Source organism: Camelus bactrianus, chromosome 1 (genome assembly GCF_048773025.1).
Source record: "Camelus bactrianus isolate YW-2024 breed Bactrian camel chromosome 1, ASM4877302v1, whole genome shotgun sequence".
Lineage (NCBI taxonomy): Eukaryota > Metazoa > Chordata > Mammalia > Artiodactyla > Camelidae > Camelus > Camelus bactrianus.
The window spans coordinates 80,227,919-80,251,700 of record NC_133539.1 but is presented as its reverse complement, the minus strand read 5'-3'; the positions used below and the strand labels follow the sequence as shown (position 1 = coordinate 80,251,700).

General features: G+C 34.3%; 1 protein-coding gene and 1 long non-coding RNA gene across 9 annotated transcripts in view; one reads left to right on the top strand and one right to left on the bottom strand.

Moving 5' to 3' along the window:
• The window catches only part of ECT2 (epithelial cell transforming 2), a 53,804-nt gene extending 42,341 nt beyond the window's left edge, over positions 1 to 11,463 (top strand). For 6 of the 8 annotated variants that reach the window (XM_045511258.2, XM_074367852.1, XM_074367830.1 and 3 more), the window contains 5 exons: positions 153 to 307; positions 5,312 to 5,419; positions 7,037 to 7,183; positions 8,688 to 8,955; positions 10,202 to 11,463. In XM_045511258.2, the coding sequence (XP_045367214.2) occupies positions 153 to 307; positions 5,312 to 5,419; positions 7,037 to 7,183; positions 8,688 to 8,954 (677 nt within the window). In that variant the 3' untranslated portion in view covers position 8,955; positions 10,202 to 11,463. The remainder of the gene's footprint in view (positions 1 to 152; positions 308 to 5,311; positions 5,420 to 7,036; positions 7,184 to 8,687; positions 8,956 to 10,201) is intronic. The other 2 variants (XM_074367844.1, XM_074367833.1) reach the window with 1 other exon arrangement.
• A 4,123-nt stretch (positions 11,464 to 15,586) lies between these two features.
• Positions 15,587 to 23,782, bottom strand: part of LOC141577978 (uncharacterized) — a 34,979-nt gene continuing 26,783 nt past the window's right edge. Inside the window, exon 3 of the long non-coding RNA XR_012507701.1 lies at positions 15,587 to 15,720. This is a non-coding gene — a long non-coding RNA (uncharacterized LOC141577978). The remainder of the gene's footprint in view (positions 15,721 to 23,782) is intronic.

Sequence of the window (23,782 nt, the reverse complement as noted above, 5' to 3'; positions counted from 1 at the left end):
TTATATTTTTTGCTCAGTTAAAAACAGGGGCAAGAAAGGTGAAAAGAGATAATCTCATTAGAATTTTGTTGCTCTGAGAGAACTAAACTTGCACAAATCTATCATTTTCTAAGGAGTAACACTTAATGTTTGTGATTATTCTGCAACCCTAGATTGCCATAATGCTTTTGCCTTGCTTGTGAGGCCGCCCACAGAGCAGGCAAATGTATTGCTCAGTTTCCAGATGACATCAGAGGAGCTTCTAAAAGAAAGCTGGCTAAAGATGCTATGTCGACACGTAGCCAACACCATTTGTAAAGCAGATGCTGTAAGTTCTTAAACCACTGTTATAGGGAAAGTTTAAACTCCATGGTAATAACATTCAGACTAAACCTGTATATTTCTAATAACCTGTTAATTATGAATGGAGGAGAGTTTTTGTTTTGTGTGTATTTAGGAAAATTGGCTTAAAAGTTGTTTTGGAAAAGATTTTTAAAAGTCTAGACACATGAAACATTTCTTTGAGTCCTTAACTTACAGATAGATCCTCATAGCCTTATAGTGCCTGTGACTGATTCAGTGAAGCTTTTGGAATTTGTTGTAATGTATTTTCTTCAGTACTCTTTGACTTGGCTATTTGTAAAATACAGGGTATTTTGTTCTGTTGTTCTTTTATCTTATTGAAAGCAATAGGTGAGTTGTAGCAAGTTGCCAATCCAGTTTTCTCAGTTCAACCTCTGAAAATCATAATATATATAAATACCTTTATTCTTTGCAGAGTAAAGTGAAGTAATATGAGAAAATCAAATTACTGAAGTTAAATAATTCACTAGAAATCAGGTAGCTTGTTGTAGATCTTGGATGAAATCTTGGTCCCTTAAAAGATAATTGGACTTTTTCATATACGGGAGAGACATGTGATGGACAGATTTAGATCCCTTCGTCTTTGCACAAATGACTTAAATAAAGGGGGATGTATAGATAGATGACCCTTTTCAATTCAGTAGTACTGTAACTGAGATTGCCTTGGACATTCATTTGGAAATAAAACATTTATTTTATTGTAGTTAAGTCTGATCTTCAAAGACATTGAGGTATAACTATTGTTTATAAATACTTGATTAAAAATATTTAATCTACCTAGGTGTTTAGAAAAATTAAGACTTTTTGATTTCTTTTTTAAAATTTCTATGGGCCAAGACTATGCTGTTAGTCAATAAAGGTTCATAGATGGAAATACAATGCTAGTGCATACAACAGACTGCTGGCTAGAAAAATGATGGAGACAGCTTTTTGTAAAGCCAAAAAACTGCTCATTATAAGGAGGAATTTTTTTTTTCATAGTTCTAAGTATCCATATATAAAATGGATCTCTGCAGTATAGTGATTGCCTGTTGTAGAAATTACTCCTGGATTTATCATGATGTCAGACTAGATGGCTTATGTAGTCCTTTCCAAATTTATAACCATGATTCTGAAGTGTAAACAATTAATGGGAAAATTTCCTTAAAACAAAATTTACTCAATTACTAGCCACAAAATGGCTAATAATTCTAGAACTGAAATATAGACAGTTAATGAAAATATTTCATAAAGTAAAAATTAACCACAAGATGGCAGCAAACATTTAACTTTGTCCTGATTTATACTGTCTTAAACCACAAAATTCTTCCAAGTTGTGAGATTTTGTTACTAAGAAATGTTTGTAAATTCAGATATTCAGTCACTTCAGTTGAATACTTTTCCTACACTTCAAATGTTGTGCATAGTACATTTTTTGAAAGCCCTGAATCACTGTCTTATCATTTGAGAACATTTGGCATGTTGAAGAGAAGGTATTTCTATACACACACAATATACACACGCACAATGAAAAAGATAAAAAATCTCTGATTCTTTTAATCAAGTTTTGTTCTATTTGATTTTTGGACTTTTAAATAATTAAAACTTACTTATGAGTAAAGAAATTACAACTATTTTGTTCTATGCCCATTTGTAAATTACTTAAGAAAAGTCTTCAAACTGAAAGGAAACTTAATCTAATCTCATTATTTTACATGTGAAACTAAGGCTTAAGAGCATTAAAACTGACATGAGGATCCAAGTATCCTTATTCTTGGTTAAACCCTTTTAATAATTTTTCTCCCCATGCATACAATGCACCATATTCTGTTATTTCAGAATTTGAAGATTAAAGTTTTGAATCTTTGCAAATTTTCTGTCTCAGAATATTTAGGTGTAAATTTTTGGTTTTGCCAACATGTAACCTTTAATTGCATGGTTGATATTTTTAAGGTTCTTATTGCCTGAGGTCAGATGGTAGCTTTGCTGAAATCATTACAGATTTCTGCCCTCTAATGACAAAAGTGTAATTTTATTAACAAATACATTTAAGCATTGTTACCACTCTTCTTGCACTTTGAATAGTTTAGAAGTAGTAACTTGATAATTAAATGTCCTATGCGACAATTCAATACTTTTACCAGTAATTTTTTTTATATTTCTTTAAAAAATCAAACTCATCCCACATCTTGGTTAAATCACCACTGGCTACTTAAGAGTAGCAATATTCATTCTTAGGTTTTAAATTTGTAACTAGAGGATTAGACTGAAGATACAACTTATAGGAGAAGAGTTCATGTTTGTGAGCTAATATTATTTATAATGGAGTTAATATGATGTGTTTAAAACTATAGTTATTCTGCTGATTATTTGCCATGCATAGTAAGTTGTTAATCTAAATGTCTGTGATTGGTACTACTTTAATTTGGCCAAATCAGAAGCTCTAAGTTATAAAAACGATTACGGAATTTGAGGAAATCAAAGAGACACAAGCTAAGAAAGGAGGCACAGTGAAACTAGATTATTTTTTCTTTCATATCTGAGTTTGAGGAATAGTGGGAGAGGGGAGCTTAAGGAAAGAAGGACCTGGTAACTCACATGTAGATGGGTCCCAATGGCTTTAAGATATCAGAAATGCTAAAAAATTTCCTGTGACTCAAGACCTATAAATAGGCCTCTAAAATCTATAGCTGAGGCTCAGTTTTCTCTTGTAATTAATATTATATATCTCAATGGAAGAAATTGGTCACTACTGTCCAATCTTAAACTCAGATCTTTAGAACTAGTCTTAGATACATGTGAATTTGGGGCTGATTGAAGAACTCCTTCCCCTCCCAAGCTTCTTTAATGCATGAGATACGTTGAATAAGTCATTAAATATTTTTAGAATTATATTCATATGTTATTTAAATGATTTTGGTTATGGTACAAATTTTATTTTTATTTTAGAAATTTAAAGGAATTGATTAGAAAGCAGTTTTTTTGTTTTGTTTTGTGGGTTTCTTTTTCATTTTATTAATGAGAAAAAGTAATAGGAAAAAGCCTAGGAATACTGAAAGTTTCCCCTGCTTCGCCTGTGATTTGTCCTGCTTACCTTCTTCTGGGCAGAGAGAACTAAAGGAAGTATTTCATCTTTATATCTTAGAAAACAACTATATTTTCTACTCAGTTATTAGTGCACTACCTAGATGTTTACCCTTTCAGTCGTTCTGAACCTTCTAGAAATGTAAAAGGCCTCATATGTATGTCCCCCAACCAAACCAGAAGTAATTTATTTGTTCCTTGAGAGAAAACATGAAGCCATCAGCTCCCTTTTCAGTTTGTAGGTGGTTATTATCTGCTTAGTAATTGTTACTGTAGCAAAAGGAAAGACTGAGACTCTCTTTTCTTTATTAACAACTGCTTAGGGATTTAAATTTCAGGGGCCTTTGTTATGAAAAGAGCATGTCACCAAAATTGAACACACTTGGAATTTAGTTTCATTATATAAACATTAATACATTTTGCATCTAAATATTTTATTCAGAATAAATTTAAGTTACCACAATATTTACTTTTATATTCATGCTATGATTTTTACTTTCCTCTCTTAAGTTGAAAAATAATATTTACATATAAGAAAAAACTCAAGGTATACTGCAATATATATTTCTGTCCCACTAGTATTTTCAGTGGTAAAATTTTTGATACTTTCATAGGTATCTTTCCAGAAATAATACATGCAGACTTGCATTTCTTGTTAGATTTTTTTCCTAAGTAATTTTATTTTTGTAATAGTATCATAAATGAGATATTTCAAATGTTTAAGTTGTTTTCTAGTTGTTCTGTATATAGGTGAATCTTTGATATACGTATGTTGATTTTGTACCCAGTCAGTTTTATTAAATTCGCTTTCTTAACGTTTCTAATTGTTTTATGCCTAATTCTTACTGGATTTTTTTCAGATTTTCAGTTTTTAAAAAGTCTTAAATTCACCAGTTCAGAATGAACATTGAGTTTGAAAACAAAGCATAATGAAGGAAAATATGTTTAAATGGAGGAAAATATAAGTGTCAAAACATCCTTTTGTTAAATTTGCCTCTGTATTTAGGAACATTAAAAAAAATGCTTGTCAAATAGAAGGCCAGCAATATATATTTGTTGACTGAATGAAATCCAGGTTGAAATGAAATTAAATGAAATTAAAATTGAAGATAGAATGAATAAAAACAAAATTAAGTTCATAAAACTAAGCTGTGCTTAGTTTATGGTGTCAGAAGTACAGCCGTGTAGGAAAATTGATCCCTCTGAGATGTAGGAAATCTTAATGAAAAACCTTGTAGGTGTATGTGTATGGGGATGCCAGGATACTCCGGGATAGGCAGAGCTTGGATTACAGTCCTCACTACTTTGTCTCTCATAGATTGGTGAGAGATGTTAACTATTCACAGTTGTTTTGTAAATTTTTGTCTGGATAATTAACAAGAACCAATTGAGAACTATTAGTACTTATAACAGTTAAGTAGCCAAATAAAACATAAATATGTAAAAATATAGTTCCCTGTGCTTTATAGTAGGCCTTTTTAAAAAAAAAATCTGTTTTATATATAGTAGTATGTATCTGTAAATCTCAAAATCCTAATTTATCCCTCCCCTCCCCCTTTGGTAACCATAAGTTTGTTTTCTATGTACAAAGCAAGCATTTATAATTGTAGAGTATGATATTTAGCACATTGTTTCTCTAGCCACAAAATGGTAGTGCTGGAGGATAGTCTTATGCTAGAGTAGTAAGGCAACTTGCCAATTTATGGCCTGAGTGCTTATTTTCCAGTATCCTTAAATGAATGTATTTCAGAGTAGAAATGATGTCAAATGCATCAAGAATCTTGAGCAGCTTCATGTATACACACTCCCTATGTATGCATATTAGTGCTTAAAGGTTTGATTTTAGGCACAGTTATGTTTTTTAATTGATTTATTTTAAAATAATAAAAATATTTATTTCCAACAGGAGAATCTTATTTATACTGCTGATCCAGAATCCTTTGAAGTAAATACAAAAGATATGGACAGTACATTGAGTAGAGCATCTAGAGCAATAAAAAAGACTTCAAAAAAGGTGAGTCTTAGTGAAATTATTCAGCAGATTTCCTCCATGCCAAGGCACAAGATAAAATCCCAGAAGAAGACATGTGATGAGGAGATAGGTAATTTATCTGAGAAAGAGTTTAAAATAATGATGCCCTAGATGTTCAGAGAACCCAAGAGGAGTATAGGGTGCACAGAGTGAAGTTTTTAGCAAAGAATTGGAAAATATAAAGAATACCCAAACGGAGTTGAAGAATAAGGTCACTGAAATGAACAATGCCCTAGAAGGAACCAAGAATAGACTAAATGAGGCAGAAGAATGGATCAGTGAGTTAAAAGACAGATTAGTGGAAATCACTACTTTAGAACAGAAAAAAGAATAAAAAGGAATGGGGATAGTTTAAGAGAATGCTGGGACAACATGAAGCACTCTAATATTCTCATTATAGGGGTCCCAGAAAGAGAAGAGAGAGAGAGAGGACCTGAGAAAATTTTTGGAGATAATAACCGAAAATTTCCCCAAGTTGGGAAAGGAAATAGTCACCCAAGTCCTGGAAGCGCAGAGAGTACCACACAGAATCAACCCAAAGAGGAACACACCAAGGCACATAGTCATCAAACTGACAACCATTAAGGATAAGGAGAAAATATTAAAATTCAGCATATCTCCAAAATGTATTTTTCAGAGTATATTAAAATAATACTGCCCTAAGTGTCAGTGTAAAGGTGTATATAAAACAAAGCTGTTTTTTGGTTCTAGGAAATGGCCCACAGAGGTAATAGTTTAGTTCTGTGACTTCTTTGGCACAATAATTATATGACAACTTGTTATCCTCATTCTTGTTACAGTGATACTTCTATGGGCTATACTTGAGTAGAAAGGTACTGATGGTATTTTAAATATAGATACGTGTGCATTCATCTTAGAAACTGCCTCAGATATTTTTCAGCAAAGGGCACATGAAAGAGTCAGGAGACCTGGAATCTATTCTTGACCACAAGTATGTTTCAGTCTTCTAATAAATACCTTCCCTACTTATCAGAGTTGCTGAGGACTACATAAGAATGTTGCTAATAGGGCTTTTTAAAAAGTAGAACCAGAATTTTATTATTACACATAAAATTTGCAACCAGAGTCTACTGTTAGGTTTACAAGTATTTTGTTCTTGTTTACTTTGCCTTTGAGAGGAGACCTTGTGTTTTATTTAATCATCGCTGTATCTCTGCATTTAACATGTGTGGTGTATAGTAGATAAGTATGTTAAAAATGACTTCAAATGAACTTCACTTTTTCAATGAAAGAAATTGAGGTTCAAGTGGCTTTGGATCAAAGATCTCACAACTAAATTGTCATAGAATCAGGTAACACCGAGGTTTCTTCTCTCATGCCTAATTTTCCCTTCCACCTTTTCCCCTTGGACTGTAGTGCTCAGTGAATGCAGGCTGGAATAGTTTACAGTGTACTACATTTCCTCACTGCTTTGTCCAAAGAGATCCTAATTCTGCCATATAGAAAATGCAGAAAAACTTTTTTTTTGTAGAAAACCTTTTGAAGTTTATTTGGCTTTGTTTACACATAGTTGTTCTTACCAGTTGTTATTAAATTTGTCTAGGTTTGTTAATTAATTGTAACTCATTTTAATTCTAGGTTACAAGAGCATTTTCTTTCTCCAAAACTCCAAAAAGGGCTCTACGAAGAGCTCTTATGACATCCCAAGGTTCAGTGGAGGGAAGAAGTCCTTCTAGCAATGAAAAGCACGTAATGAGTCGTCTGTCTAGCACATCGTCATTAGCAGTAAGTTATTTTGATTTAATGGGCTAAATGGCTTATTCATGTTATGGGAGTTGGTGTGGAATTTGTTAACTTTTAAAGATGGAAATCTTAACATCTCCATCAATTATTTTGATGTATCTAAACCTCTAACCTCTTTATTGGGTAAAGGTAACTGAGAAAACCTCACTTAATGAACTACTTGCTTAATGTGTAGTTTATCTGATAGGAAATTTTATTCAGATTGAGATGTTAATCTCAAAGAAAACATGTTTCAATCTGGCCCATCACGTTACTAATGCAAACAGTGATGGTCTTGTTTATACAGATTAGCTCCAATAATACAGCAGAGACTGAGCTTTCTTTCATTATATTTCTGTGATGAATGTATAATCTCTGAAGCTGTGAATCTTGGAGGGTGATATGAGTTCTGAATTCATGCGTATATTTTTAAATGTTTTCTGAGCAATCTCAAATGTTTCAGAATTATTAGACAATATTAGGCCATTTCTAACATTTATTACAGTCACTAAGTATATGAGTGATGTATCTGTTGTTTGCAAAAATTATTACTTACCAACTAAGGTCAAGAAAAGCAAGTGACTGTCACTTCTTAGCTGTATGTACTTCAGCAATTATCTTATTCTTTCTTATACCCATTTTTGCAGATGAGAGAAAAGAGATCAACAGTGCTTACCATGTAGTATTATTGTAAGGACTAAATACACACACACACACACACTCTCTCTCTCTCTCTCTCTCACAGTTATATACTGAAATATACTCAGAGACAGTTGAGTAGAGGTTAAGAGTGTGAACTCTGGAACTCACATGTTCAAATCCCGGCTCTGCTATTTACTAGCTGTATGACTTTTGGCAACTTATTAAAGATCTTTCTGTTTTAACTTCACTATCTGTAAAATAATCTAAAGTAGAAGTTGTAAGGATTAAATCAATTAATATACACAAAGTGCTGTGAACAGTACTTGGCACAGGGAGAGTGCTCTGGTGTTTTATAAATGTTACTGTTTATTATATAAAATTTATACAGACAAGGCACATAATGTTCAACAACTTATTTTTTAAAAGTGAAGTCTTTAGTGAATATTACATCAGAGTTATAGCTAAATTTGTGAGTGTGTTTATACAGACTTTTAATCAAAGTTAACCTTCCAATGGGAGGGAAGTTACACTTAGAAGATAATATAAATTTATGTGAAGAAATTTGATCAGTTAAAAATGTATTGAAATTGACAAAAATATAGTAAGCATTCACTTCTTAAAATCAAATTGTAGGCTTTCTGAAGGCCAGAGTACTATCTCTTATTTATTTCCTGCATCTATAGTAACTATTATAAACATTATTGCTTTTCAAATGAATATAATTAGATAATTAGATAAGAAAAATTTTAGAAAATGAATATACATATATTTATTAATTTTATGTAGACAGTATAAATAAGAAGTACCTAAAATATCTTTAAGACATTCATGTCCTCTTCTCAATTACCTATTTCTGTTCTAACAGATTACCCATTCTGTTTTCACAAGCAGTATAATTGGATTTACTAAGCATCTTTATGTTCAGCGCTCAAACTCTACTGGTGGGCGCTTTCAAAACTCCTGGTTTCGATCTATACGTCATTCTGCCTCACAGGCTAGTTATTCAGAGATGCTAGAAGGAAATACTGATTTTTCAAATTCAAAAAAAAGTTCTATCCAAGTCATCTTTGAAATTTGTGAAGAATTAGGAGATATGCCAACCAGTAACGGAAACAAGCCTCGTGAAGTTTAATGTGAGCTTATTAGCTGTTTGAAATTTTTATTTGTGAAAAAAGAAAGTATTTTTCTCCACTGAATCACTTATTAGGTGGGTGGGGACTTTTGAATTCACAACTTTATAACCGCTTGAATTCACAACAACTTAGGCTTATGGACTTACTCATAAGTCCAGAAAAAAATCAGTCCTATCAGAAATTTTCTTATTTATGAAAATGATTGTTTAAAAAATAGTAATAATTGTCATGTGAAGTATGTTTATATTCCAGATCTGATTCTTAATCTTAGATTTATGGCATTTATATAAAATTTATGCTTTTAATATGGCAAATCATAAAAGTTTTACCTGAGGAAAATATAAAATTTTATGCTATTTAAATCATTGCTTTGCTATGACTTGAATGGTAATACTTTATCAACCCAGCTCTTTAAATATTTCATTTTATTTACTATCTTGTTGATTAAAACTTAATAGCCAGCTACCTTGCTGGCTCTAAATTTAGTTACAGTTAGCCATTCATGTCTGTTAAAATTAAACAGTAGCTTTCTTTATAATTTGTTTTATGTTTTTACCCCCTCTTGAGTTTTTGGTATTCTTGTGCTTATTTCTTTGTAATTAGAAATTCTGATGATATTTAACTTTGACACTCTAAAACAAGTTTAGATAGCTTAGTATATTAATAATCTCTATTATCAGATATGCTATTTTGTTCAGCATTTATATGGAGCAAAATTATACATAAACATGACACATACATACACATATATACATATGCGTTGCACATAATACAAGAACTCTTGGAGCGTATTACTTTTAATTTAGAAAATTATTTCCCATCAAGTAATTTCACTCCTCTTAATTCTACTTTATGATTAAGAAGAAATCACTAAGGTTTGTCTTTTTGCCTCAAAAATTTATTTATTAAATTATAATTTTAAAAAGTAACCTGAAAATCTAAATCCTTAATATCTCTACTAGCAGTAAGCCAATATCTATTTCAATTGAGTTAATATGTAGTAAACTAGTTATCCATTTGTCACTTGTTTTCAGACTTAATGCTAAAATAGTTTTAATTATGTGTCCTCCCCAGCCCTCCCTTTAATTTTTAGTTTTTATTTACTTAAAGAGTTTAGATGTTTCAGATGTCTTAACTGTTATGATAATTTATTAAGTGCAAAAGTGATACACATGATGCTAAACTGTATGCTACAATTTTTTAAAAGAAAAATACTAAATATAAAATATTTCTCTTGTCTTTACAGGGCATTCCATCTCCCTCCCTTGTCAGCCTTCCTTCTTTCTTTGAAAGGAGAAGTCATACTTTAAGTAGATCTACAACTCATTTAATATGAAGTTTTAAAAAAAAAATCTTAATTTGTAGAAACTTATGAACACCTCATATTCAAATAAGAAACTGACTTAAATGGTACTTGTCATTAGCACTTGGTGAAAGCTGGAAAGAAGGTAACACTAAACTATGCCCTTTTATTTTCTTCTTGAAAGAGTAAGGTTAACCTCATACATTTTTTGAGTTAATTCATGTAAAAAATTATATTGATTTTGATGTAATATTTCTTTTTGCTTGAGTCTAATTGAAGATCAATAATTTAAGTTATTCATGATATTAGTAACTTTGCAACATGATACAGTAAATAAATTTTATTGGTGGATGCCAAATAGTGCTGTGAATCTCTTTGTGTAGTGTCTGAATGAATTTTTCAAAACAAATATATGTGTATCTCGATTTGTGCAGAGATTAAATATCACATAGATCTCTGAGTACTGGGATCTTGCTTCACATGCGTTGTTTGAAGTAGTTATTTAATTGCTCCTTTTGAAGTTTATTTTATAATAAATAAAGATATAATAGCATGTGGATTTAAAAAGATTTCCCCCATTAACAAGAATAACAGTTAAAGGAGATGGTTTCAAAACATACTTGCAAACTGAGATAAGAACAGAATGATTAAAAAATAATGTATACCTTGCACAAATGTGATATTGGTGTATACACATAGCTGTTTCAGAGACAATATACTTATGGTGATTTTAGGCACTAGCAAATCTTGACTTAGCTTGATAGTGTGTAGAATTTAATTTTGAAGGATAAGACCATGTGGAAATTGTGGTAAGGATTGTTTATACTCTTTATGAAATAATTTTAAAGTTGGCATCAGTTTTACTAATCTATTAAATACATAGATACTGTATATGGTCAGATTTTTATTGTAGACTCATAATTAAATGTAAAATTGAAATACATTTATTTGCTGTTGTAAAATATTTTTCAAACCCTGATATTATCTTTCACAGTAGTTTTCTTTTTATAGTCAGTAATACAAAATACTGCAAATGTTTAATTGTCGTTTAACAATTTTCAGTTATTCGTTATAATAGTTTGACTATAGATTTTTTTTCCTATGCCACATATGTGCCACTTTTAAATAGTAAATGACCCATTATTGCTATATTTTAAAAGCAGTTGTATTAGGAAGAACTTTGTAAATAAATACTTAAAACTCAAGTATTTTACGTTTCATGTTTTAAATAGTTCTTTTAGACAAATTTTCATAGGCCACTGTGAATGCATATACCAGTCTCTGCTCTGTTATCTACTTACATATTTATTTGCTTATTCCTTCCTCCATTAATGCTTTTGAGCATTTATATACTGGGCTATGTGTAGGTTAGGAGTCTTTAATCTGGAATCTACTGCACAATGGAGGTAGTGAATCCTATCATAGTTTATATAAAATATATAAAATATATTTTATTTGCATGTATGTGTGCATTTTTCTGGCAGAAGATGCACTTCTATCGCTTTATTGGGGGGATGGAGCTGTGATCTCCTCCGAAAGTGTAGGTTTTCCAGGGAGAGGAAATAACATGAGATAAGGTTGTGTGAGGTTGGAATGTATTGGATGTTCACTGGCAAAATATAGCAGGTAGTTAATTCTAATTTTAAAGGGAGCTTTAAAATGTGGAAAGGTACTACAGCCCAGGGGTGTGTGGATGCAGAAGGATGTGAGCAAACTGGAACTCATTACTCCCACAGAATACCACAATTCTCACAGATATTTTTAGAAATATATAACTTATTAATACTGATATAGGAAAAAATAGAAAACATAAATGTTCCTATAAACACTAAAGAAAAGGAATCCAAATTTAAAATCATTACTAGAAAGAAATTGGGCCCAGATGGCTTCACTGGATAATGAATGCTATTCAACATTTAATGAAGAATTAACCAATCTTACACAAATTCTTAAGGAGAATAGAGAAAAGAAATACTTCCCAACTCATTTTATGAGTCCTAGATAACCTTGGACATTTTAAGAAAGGTTAGTCTTATTTGTGAAAGTACGTGTAAAATTTTAAAATAAAATATTTCATTTTAATATGTAAAAAATTATATATCATAACCAGGTTTGCTTTATACCAGGCACATGAGGTTGTTTTTAGATAATTTATCAGTGTATCTTCTACTTTAATAGGGTAAGGCAGAAAAATTATATTACCGCTGTATTTTCAGAAAAAATCTGATAAATGTGTCTATTATTATACTTTTTGCAAATTAGGAGTAGAATGGAACATACTTAAACTGATAAAGGTTATCTATCAAAAAACCCATAACAAATGTCATACTTAATGATGAAGCCTTGGCAACGTCTTCTTTGTGATCAGAAAGGAGAGGAGTGCTCACTTCACCACCTTTAATCAACATTTTACTGTAGTTCCCCTTCCCCAATGCAGGATTGTTAAGAAAAGGAAATGGTATAAAAATTAGAAAGGAAAAACCAATGCTGTTATTATTCACAGATGATATGATTGTGTAGATAGGAAATCCTAAAGAATATACAGATAAGTTACTAGGTTAAATTCTGATACAAAATTAATATATAAATATCAATTGTATTTCTTAACACCAGCCACAAACAGGTTGAGAATACTTTTTCTTAAAAGATACCTGTGACAACAGCATAAAACCCACTGAAGTACTTAATAATAAATACAACAAAAGATGTACAAGATCTTACAGGGAAGACTGTGGGACTTAATTTATATCAATTAAAGACCTTAATGGAGATATTGTACCATTGTCATGGATTAGTTACTTCAATTTTGAAAAATAAGTTTCCCCCAAATTGAGCCGATCAAGATTTTGTGTGTGTGTGTGTGTGTGTGTGTGTGTGTGTGTGTGTAACATGACAAATTATTTCCAAAATATATGTGGAAATACAAGAGTTAAGACTAAGAGGTAAGTTGAAGAAGTGAGAGGACTTGCTTTATCAGAAACAAGGTTTATTCTAAAGGTGTAGTAATCAAGACAGTGAGATGTTAGAAGTCTTGGTGTACTGAGCACAGATAAATTAATGGATTATGATTGAAAATCCACAAACAGACAAAAGTGGCACTTTAAAACTGACAAAAAGATAGTCTGTTCAACAAATGGTGCTGGGAAAAAATGGGTATCTTTATTTAAAACAGAAGAGAAGGAAATTTCTAACATGCTGTACAAAAATGAATTTCAAAGGAATTATAGGCCTAAATATGAAATGTAAAACTATAAAGATGTTACTAGATAGTATACGAGAGGATCTTACTCTTTTGGGTTGGAAAAGATTGCTTAAACATGTTACCATGTTTAAGATAATTAATTATAGTGGGAAGGACAGATAAATCTGCATAAAAATTAAGAACTTCTCGTCATGAAAAGACATCATTAAAGTCAAAGAGTAGATGTTTGCAATTTATGGAACTGACATGTCCAGAAGATGTAAATCACTAAAAAAAAATCTGAAAAATCAGACATCCTTATAGAAAACCAGGTATTTTACAAGTGAGGAAATCCAAATGGCTAATACGCTTATTAAGAAACATTTCTCATTCATAATGCAGAAAATGCAAAAAGACACCCTTGCACATACACCATATTTGCTTAGCACAAATGGGAAGCAGAGGTCTCTTCCACTGCTTGTAGGAGTATAAATTGTATAACCATTTTTACAAGATGCTTGGGCATTAACCAATAAAGATTAAGGTACACATACCTTAAAACCAAGTAATTGTGATTCCAGATATTTATTTCAGAAAAATATAGGCATATGAATACCAGAATCCATGTACAAAAGAATGTTCATAGCTGCATCATTATATGTAATAGCCTGAAAATGAAAAATCAGAAATTTACATCAACATTACAATATATGAATATTCTGTGTTACCGTCATGCACTGAATCAACATGCAACAGCCTGGATAAACTTTGAAAGTATTCAATGAAAGAAAACATATAAAAGAATAACTATTCTATGATTCCATTTATATAAAGTTTAAAAATTGGCAAAGTAATACTTCAGGTTGCAAAGTTACCTAGTACAAGTTTAAAAGCAAGCAAGAAAAATGATTATTCTAAAAACCAACATAGTATAACCTCTGGGTGAAAATGAGGAAGGGGCACATGGGAACCTTCCTACTTCTAGCAATGTTCTGTTTCTTAAGCTGTATATTATTTATGTGGTTGTCACTTCATAGTAGTAATTTACTGTTTTAATATTTTGAGAAGACCAGTAACGACAAACATCTGTCAAGGTTGAGGGGGGGGAGCTAATATAAAATGTTAGATGTGTTATAATCTAGACACATGCTATATGATACTATGAACAACTTTCTGCCAAATTGAAAAGTTAATTGAAACTAATAAATTTTGAAGAAAATACAAATGAATAAAACTGGCTTAATAAGAAAAAAAAAGCTGCTTGGTTCTGTAATATTAAAGAATAGAGCCCAAAATTAAAATTCTTTCTTACAAAGAAAATGCTTGGACTAGTTTTACGGTAAGAACACTCCAAATTCAAGAAACAGATTGAAGAGAGAACATTTTCCATTTTTTTCATGAGTTTCACATACCTTGATATGAAAACAAAGAGAAAAGGAAAGGAAAATTATATAGTCTAATCTCATTCAAGACTATCAATGGAAAAATTCTAAAATTGCTAATATTGTATTAGCAAAGTGAATTCAGCATTGCATGAAAAAGGTTATGCATCATTAAGTTGAGTTTATCTCTGGAATGCAAGGTTGTTTAACAATACAAAATCAATTAATGTATTTCACCGCATTAATAGATAAAGGGGAAAGTCATAGGATCATCTCAATAAATAAAAAGTATTTGAAAAATTTAATAATGCACAGAAAAGCACTTCCTTAAGGTAATAAAAGACTTTCACCAAGAAAACCTACAGCAAACATCCTTAATGATGAAATGTTGAAAGCATTCCCTTCAAGATCAGCTCATTTTGAAAATAAGTTGTTTTAAAATAAAAAAGCAGTAAAACATATAATAAAATTTAGGGAAATATTTGAATAACCTCAGTGTGTGGGGAAAAAAGCCAAAAACATGAAGTTAGACATGTTTTACTTTATAAGGATAAGCTGTTTGTAAATGATGAAAATTTTCAGGTACAGGTACACCTTGGAGATATTGCGAGTTTGGTCCCAGACCACCACAATAAAGCAAGTATTGAAATAAGGCAAGTCACAAATGTTTTGGTTTCCCAGTGCATATAGAAGTTGCATTTACGTGATACTGTAGTCTATTAAGTGTGCATTAATAGCATTATGTCTAAAAAAATAATGTACATACCTTAATTAAAAATCCTTTATTGCTAAAAAGTGTTAACCATCATCTGAGCCTTCAGTCAATCTTTTTGCTGGTGGAGAGTCTTGCCTCGAGTTGGTGGCTGGTGACTGATCAGGGTAAGGTGACTGGTAATTTCCTAAAATAAGACAACAATGAAGTTTGCCACATCGATTGACTCTTCCTTTCGGGAATGATTTCTCTGCAGCATGCAATGCTGTTTGATAGTATTTTACCCACAGAACTTACAAAATTGGAGTCGATCCTCTCAAACCCAGTGCTGCTTATCAACTAAGTTTATGTAAATCCTCTATTCTCATTTCAACAATCTTCACAGCATCTTTACCAGTAAATTCCATCTCAAAAAACAAAACAAAACAAAAAACCAAAAAACACTTTCTTTGCTCATCCATAAGAAACAACTCAGTCATCAAGTTTTATCATGAGATGGCAGCAATTCAGTCACACCTTAAGGCTCCACTTCTAATTCTACTTCTCTTGCTATTTCTACCACAACTGTAGTTACTTCCTTCACTGAAGTCTTGAACCCCTTAAAGTCATCCATGAGGGTTGGAAACAGCTTTTTCCAAGCTCCTGTTAATGTTGGTATTTTGTTCTTTTCCCTTAAGACTTGAAAGTCAAAATTGCTCCTTGATCCATGGGCTGCAGAATGGATGTTGTGTTAGCAGGCATGAAAACAACATCAATCTCATTGTATATCTCCATTAGAGCTTTTGGGTGACAAGCTGCATTGTCAATAAGCAGTAATATTTTGAAAGAAATTTTTTTTTTCCTGAGGAGCAGTTTTCAGCGGGCTGAAAATATTCAGTAAACCATGTTGTAAACAGATGTGCTGTCACCCAGGCTTTGTTGCTCCATTTAGAGAGCACAGGCAAAGGAAATTTAGCATAATTCTTAAGGGCCCTAGGGTTTTTGGAACATAATGAGCATTGGCTTCAACTTAAGAGTCATAAGCTGTATTAGCCCCTAACAAGAAAGTCAGCCTGTCCTTTGAAGCATGGAAACGTCAGGTATTGATTTCTCCTCTCTAACTATGGAAGTCCTAGATGGCATCTTCTTCCTGTTTTATGTAGACTGAAAATCTTTGTTTAGTAGAACCACCTTCATTAATTATCTAGATCTTCCGGACTACTTGCTGCAGCTGCTGCATCAGTACATGCTGCTTTACCTTGCACTTCTTGTTACAGAGATGACTTCTTTCCTTAAACTTCGTTAACCAGCCTCTGCTAACTTCATACTTCTCTTCTGGGGCTGCCTCACCTCTCTCAGCCTTCACAGACTTAGGGTCTTGCTCTGGATTAGGCTTTGGCTTAAGAGAATGTTATGGCTGGTTTGATCTTCTGTCCAGATCACTCAGGCTTTGTCCATTTCAGCAGTAAGGCTGTTTGCTTTCTTATCCCTTTCACCAGAGCACTTCAATTTCCGTCAAGAGCTTTTCCTTTGCATCACAGCATGGCTAACCATTTGGTGCAAGAGGCCTAGCTTTTGTCCTGTCTCAGCTTTTGACACGCCTTCCTCACTGAGCTTAATCCTTTCTAGTTTTTGATTTTAAGTGAGAGACATGCAACTCTTCATTTCACTCAAACATTTAGAGGCCACTGTAGGGTTATTAACTGGCCTAATGTTAATGTTTGTTGTGTCTCAGAGAACAGAGGCCTGAAGGGAGAGAGGGAGGTGGGGAAATGTCAGGTCAGTGGAGCAGTCTGAACTTAAGCACTTACAGATAAAGTTCCTTGTCTTATATGAGCGTGATCTGTGGTGCCCCCAAACAATTACAATAGTAACACAGATCTCTGGTCACAGATAACCATGACAAATATAATAATGAGAAAGCTTGAAATGTGAGAATTACCAACATGTGACAGAGACACAAAGTGAGCAAGTGCCGTTGGAAAAATGGCGCTGATAGACTTGCTTGATGCTGGGTTGGCACAAACCTTCAATTTGTGAAAAATGCAGTGTCTGCGAAGCTCAGTAAAGTCAAGGGTAATAAAGTGAGGTAGGCCTGTATTAAAAAGAATGACGCACTATTCTCAAGGGTATGTGGGAATAGTGCTTTCATGGAGCACTTGTGGTATAAACTTTTTGGTGCATAGTTCTATCAGAATCTTCTGAAAAAAGCAAACCTCTTTTGATAGAGTCAAACTCCTTTCACAAGTTGTTCATAAGCAAATAGGCAAGCATGTGTAGCTGTATTTCAGGACTGTCAATACAAAAATGTTTTATGTCCTTTAATAGGGAATTGGTCATGTAAACTGTGATACAGTCATGCAATGGAATATGACATAGTCATTTAAAATGATGTTTTAGATTTATTTATGAACATGGAAAGACGTTCATTACCTCTTGTTATATGAAGAAAACAGGTTATAAAATGGTATAGAATACGATCACATTTTTTGCTTAAAGTATTATATAGGAATAGGAAAAAGTCTAGAGAGAGACATACCAAAATAATAGTAATTATTATCTATGAATAGAACTAAAAGTGATTTAAAAAAAATTTTTATGGGAGTGTACTTGATTTATAATGTGTTAGTTTTAGGTATAGAGCAAAGTGATTCAGTTATACATACACATACATATATATATTCTTTCAGATTCCTTTTTAAAAAATTATTTATTCTCTATTGTCTGAATTTTGAAATAATGAACAGATGATCTGTCTATCATATAGACAGAGCAGATCTATCCATCCATCCATCTACCCAACCATCTATCATTTATCTATATCCCGGATGGTGGAGGAGAGGAGAGAATTGTTATTTTTTCTGATTCTAAGGCTCTCCCAATCACCCTGTAACCCACTATTTGGCTTTTGCACTTATCTTTCCACTGAAGCTTGTTTCCCAAGGTCACCTGTGACTTTCCGTTTGTCAAATCTAATATGAAGAAGGGTTAGGTCAAAGTGGTAGAGTGCATACTTAGCATGCATAATGTCCTGTGTTCAATCCCCAGTACCTCCTCTAGAAAAAGTAAATAATTAAATAAACCTTAAAAAGGAAAAAAAAAGTTATTAAAAAAAATCTTACACTTTTCAGTTCTTATCCATTGGCCCTCTGGTTTTGTTCCTATAAATCATCCCCTCCTTTTAAAAACTCTTTCCTCTTTTGGATTCTGTGTCACTTTTTTTCCCCTACCTATTGAATTACACCTCGGTATATATAGTTGAATATATAGAGAATCATCTCCTACCCCTTATATGTAAATATACCCGAATGTCCACCTTTGTTCCTCATTTCTTTGCATTTTACATACTCACACTATTTTATGCATGTATGTATGTCTTTATCTCTATGTCTCTGTATCTCTCTATATCATATCTGTATATCTATATATATCTATTTATAGAACTGCCTGCAGGATGTTATCCACTGGATGATTTAAAACCATCTCACACTTTGTATATTTAGATCTGAAGTCTCTTCTCCTTCCTTCACGCCTCCAATACTGTTTATTTTCTCTACAGCTTTCTGTGAATGGTATCACCATCCACCCTACCACCAGAACCAGACTCCTGGGAACCACCCTATGCCTGGGCTTGGCTCTTTCCCTCATTCCTCCCGGCCAGGCTGCTGATCCTACATCCGTAAGCTCTTATGAACGAGTCCACTTCCTTGTCTCCATTCCCACTGCCATGCTTTCTTTCAGGCACCCATGACTTTCTCCTGGATTTATGTGGTAGTCTTTAGTCTTAGCCTGAGTTCTACAAAAGCACAATCTGGAACAGAGGCCTGTGTTCAGGATTATTTGGGTAGTTTACCCTGGGGAGTAGGAATGAAGAATGAGAGGAGGAGGGAAAGCCAGCACAGCCTGTTTCACCAAGCTGGCCGTCACCAGAAACCACGCTTGCTCAGTCCTGTGGGAATTTTCCTTCTTTTGTGTGAAGGGAGGAAGCGTCGATTTCTCAGTTTCCATTCCAGCTGTTTGAGGGTGGTGCGCTGGACGTGAACATCAAGTCCCCAGCAATTCCAGGCTGTATCTGGCGTGATGCCCAACGATTCTGACACCCCAAAGCCTCAGAAATCCCTGGTGCAGAAGGTGAGAAGTAGACTGCTGCAGTAAGGGGGTGGGTAGGGCTGAAGGGGTTTCACGTTGCCCACGGCAAGTGTCTGATTTACCTTGTAACTGATATTCCTGTCCTCCTTCTGAAATCCAATCATTAGAGGCAGAGTAATCTCTACCACTTTGTTATTTTTCTGCTTAAAATGTTTCAGTGTCTCTGCTAGAGAATTGCAGATAAATACACGTTCCTTAGCATATGGTAAAGGCCTTCCCTTTTTGATCTGGGTCCTTCTTACCTCCCCAGAACCATCCCTCACCACTTCCCTATATAAACCCTTCCCAAAACATGCCCAACTCTTATTCTGGCTCCTTATCTATGCTGTACCCTCTCCCTAGAATGCCCTTCCTCTCCTTTTTTGCTTAACTAGTCTCTCCTTCAAGAAACCTTATTTGACTCTCCTCTTCTTCCCAGGCTGGGTTAGTTCCCCTCCTACATGTTCCAGCAGCAACCTGTGTTTAACTTCATCGTAGAACTTACTATATTGTTTCATTTTGGGGGGTCTAATATATCTGTTAAACTAGATTGTCAACTCCTAGTGCAAAATAAGTGCTCGATAACTGTTGAAATTGTTCCAAAATCTGTGTATCAGGGAAAGTGAAGCAACTATATCACTGAAATGAAGAATAACCACATTCAGTGTATGTCTAAAATGCCTTTGAGGTTTCAGTTTTTCTCAGAAGGTGTTAATCTAACGTGTGCCTGTCAGATGTGCCGTAGGAAGAACGCAGACTTCAAGCACTGCATGGAGTGTTAGGTGGAGAGATGAGAGGTGGCAGCGCTGACCTGCCAGAGTGGTCCAAAGAGCAGTCTTCGTATTGCTGATGGAAACACCGCTTTGCAGATCACCTGCCTTCAAGAAGCATGAAAACTGATAACCGGTGTAACAGTCTACGAGAGGAGGTGTTTCAGCCCTCTAGATGTGTTGCACCCCTACACTGGAACTGGCAAAGCTGCCACACGAGTCTGGATGAAATTGGGCTGTGGGCCAGGATAACCTTTGTAGAGTTCGAAAATGTGACATACGGCACTAATATTGTACCTCCCCAGGATTTGAGCCTCGCTTCCAAGAGGTGTGGCATTGCTATAACCCTGGAAAGTGTGGCAAAGACCTGGGAAAAATATTGTAGCCTGAGAGATTATTTTTCACTTCCAAATAAATCTGCCAGGCTGAATTCATTTGCAAAAGAATAGATTCAGCTTGGTTTGTCTGGCTTTTGTGGTTCAGCTTTCATAGAATTAATTTGTGCCAAATATACTATAGCTTTATTTTTTAAATGAATAATTATATAATTCTTTACTTGATTAGAAAAATAATAAGTGCTTATAACTATTTCTGGTTTTAGTGTTTCTCATGGTTGCCTTTCTAACTTTAAATAATACAAAACAGCACTGTTTTTTTCAACTGTCGACTTCAGGCATTATTTATTAGCTGAACCTCTGAGAAGCTAAAAAGTATTGAGTCTGCTTAAGCTACACTTTCTCTCCTTCCCTTCCACCTCCAATTTAAAACAACTGTTATTTTTTTTTAATTTTACCGAGATGGCATCTCATAACTCCAAATGATGTCAGATAACATTAAACATTAAACATTTATTGAGTGTTTACTGTATGCCAGGAACTGTTCTAAACACTTATCTATTAACTCATTAATCCTGACATTGGCCCTATGAAATAGAGATTATTATCCCCATTTTTAAGACATGGAGGCACTGAGCAGTTGCATACCCTGTGCAAGGTTACCAGTTGATAACTGGTAGAGCTGGGGTGGCTCTACTATCTGTGCTGTTAATTACTATGCGCTACAGTTCCCCACCCAGGAAGCTATTAGAAACCATGTGTCTTTCGACTCCCCTGCATCTAACAATTCTTTTTCCCTTTTCACTCCCCACAAAAATCATGTTTACTTTCTAGAGTGGAAGTTATCTTCCTTCTTTTCCCTCTGTGGCTCTTCTCCTTCAGCGAACACACTCTTCTTTCTTCCCGTACATAGGTCCCCGAAGTGAGAATCCTGGCACTGGGGGTAGGAGAGGTGGTGCTGATGGTAGGCCTGCGCTTGTGCACAGGTCTAGGCTCCAGCTTCTGTTACAAATACTTTTAAAATGCACATGCCTTCCACACAGTAATTTTTCAATTCTCTACCTCATTTGTATAATTTAAACAAATTTAGAATTTTTACAGCCACAAATCAGTATGTCACAACTTAACCATCCATATCCAAACAACTCACTGCTCACTGGGGCCACCCCCTCTGTCTTCTCTACTGTGTCCCACTCTCTCATTCTGTATAGCTAGCTCCCTATTTCTCTCTCTCTCTCTCTCTCTCTCTCTCTCTGTTGCTCCTCTCTATTCTCTTGATCTTTCTGCCCTTCTCTCTATTTCTTCCTTACACTTGTCATGCCTCACTCGGCAAGTTTGTTTTCCCTCTTGTTGCTCTTTCTCCCCAAGCTTTCTGATGGGACATGACTTTCTTGTAAGGTTCCTTCCCCTCACCTGTCCCCACAAACACAACCCCTCACCACGGCCACTTCCCAGAGTGGTGTTTATAGAATAATTTTAATTAATCTCTTTTCAGCCACTATCTTTTATCTGTCCCCTTACCTCTGACCTTGAATTTGGAGTCTCTCCAGGGTTCTGCCCTCAGAGTTCAAGGTTAACAGCCTCCTTTTTGCTGCTTTTCTTCCTTCTACGAATTCTGTCTGGGTCTCTGCTTCCTCAGTTTGTTTTATCCTTTAACAGGCTTTTGTTCTCTTTCCATTCTTTAGAAATGTGTTAAACATCTCCTCTACTGATGTTTTCCCTTCTGCCCCCTTTCATTACATCATTTCTTCACTCTTTTTGGAGTCTTCACTGGGTAATCATTTGTGCTTAAGCTGCATTTTGAACTAGAAATCATACTTGGTCCACATAATAAATGTAATAGTCAACGCGATATGTATATATAAATCTTAAAAGTACAAATTGCATTGTCAGACAAAAACAACATTTGTTTCTTTAAAACTAAATGCCTTTGGGGGAGGTTCTCAGAGGGCAGAGTAGAAGGATGCATAGCTCTCCCTCTCCCACGAATACACCAAAAATTTACATCTAAAAAACGGATTAATTCACACAGAATAGCGGCTGAACTTTGGCAGAATATCTCTCACTTCGGAAATACAAGAAAATTCTCACAAAACGAGGTAGGAGAAGAAAAGAAAGAAAAAGGAAATCGGTGTGTGATCTGTCCCCCAGGAAGGAGTGGCAGAGGAGGAAAAGCACCCTCACCCTGGGAAGCCCTCTCTCTTCAGTGAGGAGGTCAGCGTGGTCAAAAAGGGAGCTACAGAGGCTCAGAAGAGAACTCAGTAGCTGCCTGGCAGACAGAACTGAGAGAAATGAGCACAGAGGGTCCCTGCGATCCCTGGCCTGAGATGGAAGCTGGCGGGGGCAGGCCGGCTTAGGCCACTGAAGCTCGGGCTTCTGACAGCCCAGGAAGAGGACTGGGGCTGACTGCACAGAGGCTTTCCTCAAAAAACAAGAACAATCTCAAATAAACAACCTAACTTATCACCTAAAAGAATTAGAAAAAGAAGAACAACAAAATCTAAAGCTAGCAGAAGGAAAGAAATAATAAAGATCAGGGAGGGAATAAAATAGAGATTAAAAAAATTGAAAAATCAATCAAACCAAGAGCTGGTTTTTTGAAAGAGTAAGCAAAATTGATAAACCTCTGGCCAGGCTCACCAAGAAGAAAACAGAGAGGACACAAATGAACAAAATAAGAAAGGAAAATGGAGAAATTACAACCAACACTACAGAAATACAAAAAAAAAAAAAAATGTATGAACAACCATATGGCAACAAACTGGACAACCTAGAAGAGATGCACAAGTTTCTAGAAATATGCAGTCCACCAAAACTGAATCAAGAAACAGATCACCTGAACAGACCCAATCACTAGAAGTGAAATAGAATCAGCAATTAAAAAACCTCCCTGCAAACAAAAGTTCAGGACCAGATGGCTTCACTAGAGAATTCTATCAAACATACAAAGAAAAGCTCATACCGATCCTTCTCAAACTCTTCCAAAAGATTAAAGAGTAGGGAATACTCCCAAACTCATTCTATGAAGCCACCATTA